At 54.8% G+C, this 5695-nt stretch overlaps 2 protein-coding genes across 2 annotated transcripts in view; one reads left to right on the top strand and one right to left on the bottom strand.

The window, feature by feature from the left end:
• Nucleotides 1-136: 136 nt before the first annotated feature.
• PHACADRAFT_247092 (uncharacterized protein) lies at nt 137-1301 on the bottom strand. The gene is made up of 5 exons (XM_007390260.1): nt 1227-1301; nt 1074-1169; nt 862-1023; nt 610-795; nt 137-551 (listed from the first exon to the last, which is right to left on the bottom strand). Exons 1-5 carry the CDS (start codon nt 1231-1233, stop codon nt 442-444), a joined length of 561 nt encoding a protein of 186 aa, XP_007390322.1. The 5' UTR covers nt 1234-1301; the 3' UTR covers nt 137-441.
• A 1720-nt stretch (nt 1302-3021) lies between these two features.
• PHACADRAFT_133752 (uncharacterized protein) overlaps nt 3022-5695 on the top strand; it is a 6715-nt gene continuing 4041 nt past the window's right edge. Inside the window, exons 1-5 of the mRNA XM_007390259.1 lie at nt 3022-3412; nt 3486-3724; nt 3774-4607; nt 4666-5083; nt 5196-5682. Coding sequence (XP_007390321.1) covers nt 4417-4607; nt 4666-5083; nt 5196-5682 — 1096 coding nt within the window. The 5' untranslated portion in view covers nt 3022-3412; nt 3486-3724; nt 3774-4416. The remainder of the gene's footprint in view (nt 3413-3485; nt 3725-3773; nt 4608-4665; nt 5084-5195; nt 5683-5695) is intronic.

Genomic DNA, 5695 nt, shown 5'->3' with positions numbered 1-5695 from the left:
GCCACTCCTCAGGCCTCCAGGCCTCAACGGCTCCGCACACTCTGGATCCTGCTAAATATGACTCGCTTGAAAAGATGAAGACAAAGCTTTCATGTAGATTGATGAGCCTCTTCACTTGGAAGATTCATCGACATCCGACGGCAGTACCTTATGATTTCTATTAAACAACTATGCAACGTGAACTATCTAATACACAACAAACAACATGCAAGTAGCAGGGATTAAGGAGCTCGCAAGGCCCGAGGTTTACGGCAACACGGTCGGTCATCGATGTTTTCATGACATGCGGAACAAAGAGACTGAGCGGCCGACAAAGAAGGAACGTCCGACCAGCCCAAACAATAAGCGAGAGAAAATGTCATTCGGATGTATGAAATATGTAGAAGCGTGACGGGGTCATGAGCGGAGCTGTCGTGGCCAACATCGCGCATCTTTGTCTCTTTAGACCGTGTCGAAGTACCTGTGGCGGTAGAACGGAGCGGGCTTGGGCTTGAACTTGAGCTCGAAGACTTCAGCCATCAAGCCGAGCCAGTGGAACATGAAGAAGCCCCCTATGAGAATGTACGACTCAGTGGATGATACGCAAGACAGTGGGGAAGGGAGTCTTACAAAGAGACCAAGCGAAGGCTTGGAAGGTAACGAGCTCTCGGCACTGATGAGCCCACGGTTGCCACTGGGTAGGGAAAGTATCGCGAGGGTTACCGCAGTTGAAGGCCTCGAAGGGAACGACACGGTTCAGCACACCGGCGGCAGTTCCCCAGAAGACGGTGAAGACGAAAGCCCAGAACGTCGACACTAAGAGACGAGCGTCAATAAACCTTATTCCCGTGCAAACGGAAACTCAAATCGAAGGGGACTCACTCCTGATACCAGACCATGGGTGCGCGACCACATATAGGAGCGTGCCGATACAGGAGAACAAGATAAGGCCAACAATGTTCTTGAACTCCAGGCTTGGGTAGTCCTCGGCCAAGTTGCCGTGGTTGTTGATGATATGAGCGTCGATACCGAGCTCAACACCCGCTACAACGCCATTAGCGCCATAACCTCTTTATCGTGTGAGGGGTACTCACTCATGGCAAAGATGAGGGCGAAGCTAAAACCGTAAACCCATGGCCTCACTCTCTGCCAGAAGGTCGGAGGAACCTCCTTCTCATCCATGTATTTGCCTGAGAGAGCAGTATGAGATTGGGGATACGTTGCGGGTAGGGAAAGGCAAGACAGACCTGGCATGGCGAATTACCTCAGTGAGAGAGGGAGATGAGGGAGGATGAGGGGGCAGTAAAGGGGCAAAGCGCAAGGGTGGGTTCGGGAAAGAACTTGGGAGGCTGGCTGGGCCCACGACCAGGATTATATATGCGACGGACGTAGAGGGCTGACGCATTACGAAAAGCCGCGCAGAGGCGGTGAGAAAGCTAGTCCGATATAGACCGCAGGGCAGGCAGCCTCCGACAAGGTCTAGGAAGCATTCGGGTCAGCCGCGAGAGGGTGGGTTTCGGACTCGGTCGTAAGTCGGCCTGGGCGGGCGAGAAGTGTGTGTTGTGTGAACGCGCCCGTCCGACGAAAGAACGGATCGAGGTTTGATTGGCTCCTGATCCAGATAGCGAGTAAATTTGGACTGCAGGCTGCGGACGCAATTGACGAGCATTTCCCAGCTGGCCGTACAACTCCTAACCCGGTATAAAACCTGTTTTGTAGGGAGCTTGGAGATGCTCTTGGAGCAACCAAGACACGTCGACGAACAGGCCTCCATGCTCGTCTGCGTGCACATCGTTGTTAATCGTCGGACGCAGCCGACACAAGCTCTGAAGCGGCGGGCAGGACGGGGCCGGGACCGGTATCCGACTCACAGGAGGGGCCAATTACATAAGCGCCGCGAACGCGTTAGACAATGCACCGTCATAAAACCTCGCGTCCTCGAGGCATTTGTCCTCCTTTGTCCCCCCCCCCGGAAGGATGCAGGCCACATGTATCCTGCTGGATAGCACTGATGCACATCTCAGTACGTTGTTATTTACTGAAATTCCCGCGAATGATAACCTAATACCGATTCCGCTCACAAGCGGGCCAGTCGCGGGCGCCACACGGGATCGCATTCAACTTCTGCGTTTGGGATTCGGGGAGCCCCGCTCCGGCCGGGCCAAATGCGGTAGCCGCCAGTTGCTCGCTCGGTGCACATGGCACACAAACGGCTCTGCGGACGAAGGTTGTCGGGCGATGTAATTGTCTATTATCAGTTGGCGGGAAATGGCTGCCGCTACTCCGTGTCGGATCGCTTTTTTCGAAGTGCATGCCAGGGGAACATGACGACCTCGACGCGCCGGACGACAACCTGGGCGCCCGTTTGGCTTAAGACAGTGCGGCGCGCGTACCGGGCACGCCGCAACGGGGATGAGTAAGTCGGCCCTAAAGATATGACGCACTATCCTTCGACGCGCGGATGTCGTTGGTCACACGAGGGGGCGAACTGCCACTTTGCTGTGGACGTATGTAATAGCATTGTCTAAGCTACGCGGTGCGCGTCGCCCGGAGGTCGCAAATCGACGCATACCGCCGCCGCAGGCTGGGAAGATGCGCCACCGAACCCGGGAAAATTGGCAATGGTAGTCGGTTCCACGTTCACTTGGTTCCTTAGCAGCAGCTGTATATTAGGCATCGTGCATCATGCTGTAGGCAGGAGAATCTTGCGATTGGTATATTTTTGGCTCTGATACACAACGAAGCGTGCTCTTCCATGAAGACTTTCGCCGTAGAACTTTCAAAACCCCAAGCTGATCCACAAGGATTAACACAGCATTTGTTCGCGGACTTCCTTCGCGACCGGTGACCAGCTGGAGTTGTAGCATTGTGGAGCGACAATTCAGCTGGAGGCCACTCGCGCATGTGTGGGATCACTCTGAGGCGATTTAAACGCGTGTACCACGTCCCGGCAGAACCATCGTATGCCGATCATCGCATGGGGATGTGCTCTAGCGTGTCGCTCACACAAATTAATATCGCGCGGTACTGAGTTTTGGGGGACGAAGGAGAAGATGGTGTGGTTGTGCGAGATCATCTATGTATGTCTTGTACAGAGGATGCTGTCGTACTATGTACAGATTGAAATGCGCAGGTATCAGGACATTAAGCCGGAGAGACGTGTGTATGTAACATGAGAAGCCCTTTAAACTCCTAAAACCCAGATAAAAGTAGAAGAGACGCGAGATACAACGAATATGCGAGGTTACCGATACAATAAGAAGGGTGCGGGGACAAAGCGAGAGGTTGGACGTAGCATCGATAGTAGCGCCGAAACGAACGGTGTTTGTGGGTGGCATCACCCAAAACGGGGGCACTTTTCTACCTTTGCGAGCGTGCCCCGGGGGAGGAGCAAAGAGTCCTCCAGACTTCGGATAATGATGATCGCCCAATCCTGCAGGGGTGTCGTTATCCCACGGTGAGTAATCTTGAGGGTTTTGCGCGGGATTGGACGACGCGCGACGCACCTGACAGTTCGACTCGCCTAAGCCGCGCTTTCGGTTATGCGAGTTGACGAGTTCTACTGCCGACTCCCCGTACATTTCGAGCGCGCCGAGCACGCTGTCGTTGATCTCGCCCAGGAGCAGCTTCCCGTCGTAGGGCTGATGCCCATGTGTACCCGTGAGGTGTACCCGTCTGACGACGGTAGGGAGGAATTGACCCATGCCATTGCCGTCGCCCACAATCTGGAACGCGGAGGGCCAGGGTAAGTTGATAGGAGGTAGCACACGTGGAAGGAATGACTGACTTCGTAGAATGTAGCATAGGCACGCTCGTTCAGTTCGTAGGTGACGGCGAGAGCCCAGTGTTTAGGAGAGAGTTTTGTGATGGCTTGGTACCAGACGAGCCAAAGGTATGCCATAGACTGAAGAGAAGGAGCTAGGGATGAAGTAGAGGACTGGTGAGTGCTCTGGAGGGGACGTACATTTGGGAGACTTGGATGCGCGGCTTGCGCGATACTGCGTGGAGAAGTACGTGACTGGGAGGGGTTCAAGTGAGGGGGTGTGGAAGAGTTAGTGGCATGCAAGAGTAGAGGGACATCTAGCATGTATACGAGCTGGAGGTCATCTAAAAGGGGGCGGATCGTCGACGAGCAATAGTCCGGAGGGGATGGCAGCTTGCTGGTCCAGGAACAAGGTCGGGGACCACGCTCATCCCAAACGGCCCTCCATGTCAGACGAGTCCGCCGGCGTGCACCTCCTATGAAGCCGCCGCACGTGACCCCTGTGCCTTGGCATTTCCATAATAGCAGCAGTCCATCATTCTCCCCTCGTTCTCCCCGGCGCGGAGTCATCCCCCGTTGGTCACTGCCAGATCTGGGCGAGCCTCTCTCGCCCCTTGTCTCGACTGTCCTGTTTGGCAGAGCGTGGTTTGGCGGTGTCCGTGGTGCACACGCCCATGTCTGTCTCTCCTCAGGACTTTATCCGCGCCCTCAGAGCCCCCGCAGATCCTCCTCACCCAGGCGGGCCTGAAAAGGTGCAGATCGCATGCGACGTCTGGAATAGCCCTGCTCTTTACGTGCCAAACAAAGGCGAGGCCATCGCTGAGTTTCTACTTTCACGTCTCCTCAAGGACAAGGACAAACTCCCGTAAGCATGAAATTTTTTTTACCAGCCCGCACCACGCCGTCCTCACAGCGGACGATAGTGGCACAAATCCGCTATTCGATGCCCGGTATTGGAGTCTCCTCCGCGACATCCTCGTTGGCTCTGATGTCGCAAAATCACGCTCGGCCAAGGCATGGCTCGTGCCCATCCTCCAGCGCACGCCACTCGTGCCGATAGCGAATACCGTCCTCACTTCATGGATGTACCACACGGCGGCCGTGCTAGCCCAAGTACTACCTGCCGCGGAGTGCTTATCGATTCTATGGCCGCTAGCTGTCCCAAAATTCAGCCCAGAAGCTCTTCTGGAATGTTTTGGAACCGTTATCCGTCTGCTGGACGATTACTCGTCCTTCTTCCAGGCACTGGATCCTAGCGCTCGAACACGCGCTGAACACGTCCTTACGCAGATTGTTGACTCGTACCGGTATTCTGCCACCAACGCCTCGAACAAGAAAAAGGTCTGCGCCACAGCCAGCCTGCAAATTACTTTTCTCTCACACCTTTACCTAGCTGTTCACCTCGTTTTCAACAAGCCATCTCCAGGCTTGGCTAGAGTGCATCCATCTGCAGAATGGCCTTCCACCGGCGTTCCTGTGCTCTGATGTCTATGAGGCCGGCGTGGAGACCATGTTCAACGTCGACGTCCTCCGACAAGCTCAGGATAGAGATGATTATCCCTATGTCGAGTTTCTCTCAAGCGCTATAACAGCGAGCCCGGTGGCTGCTTGTCATGGCTTGCCTCGTTTGTTCAAGGCGTTCATACAAGTTACTAGGAGACACAAGGCAGCAATCTTCGGTCAGAGCTCTCACCAGGCTCCCGGAGCGTCTGCGGACCAGGCTCGCCAGGCTTCTCTGAAGTTCTTTGCCATGTGCGACTCGCTGCTGAGCCCTGTCAACGAGGACGAGATACGCTGGGAAACAAAAACTAAATTGCTCCGGATTATGAATTCCGAAGGACTCTACGGCGCAAATAACGAGTCGATAGACAAAGTTCTTAGCCGCATCGGCGAGGAGACGATCGCCGGGCTCGCCAACTTTATTCTGGTAGATGGCTTCAGTTCAGTCTCGTC

This window comes from Phanerochaete carnosa (genome assembly GCF_000300595.1).
Source record: "Phanerochaete carnosa HHB-10118-sp unplaced genomic scaffold PHACAscaffold_1, whole genome shotgun sequence".
Taxonomy (NCBI): domain Eukaryota; kingdom Fungi; phylum Basidiomycota; class Agaricomycetes; order Polyporales; family Phanerochaetaceae; genus Phanerochaete; species Phanerochaete carnosa.
Note: the sequence above shows the minus strand (reverse complement) of the source record. Positions and strands in the feature narration are given on the sequence as shown.

What these genes read in the sequence shown, in the direction of transcription:
- PHACADRAFT_247092 (XM_007390260.1), bottom strand. An exon ending in CCCATGGTCTGGTATCAGGA is followed by an intron (nt 796 to 861) that starts GTGAGTCCCCTT and finishes CTCGTCTCTTAG; the next exon opens with TGTCGACGTTCTGGGCTTTC. An exon ending in AGCCTTCGCTTGGTCTCTTT is followed by an intron (nt 552 to 609) that starts GTAAGACTCCCT and finishes ACATTCTCATAG; the next exon opens with GGGGCTTCTTCATGTTCCAC.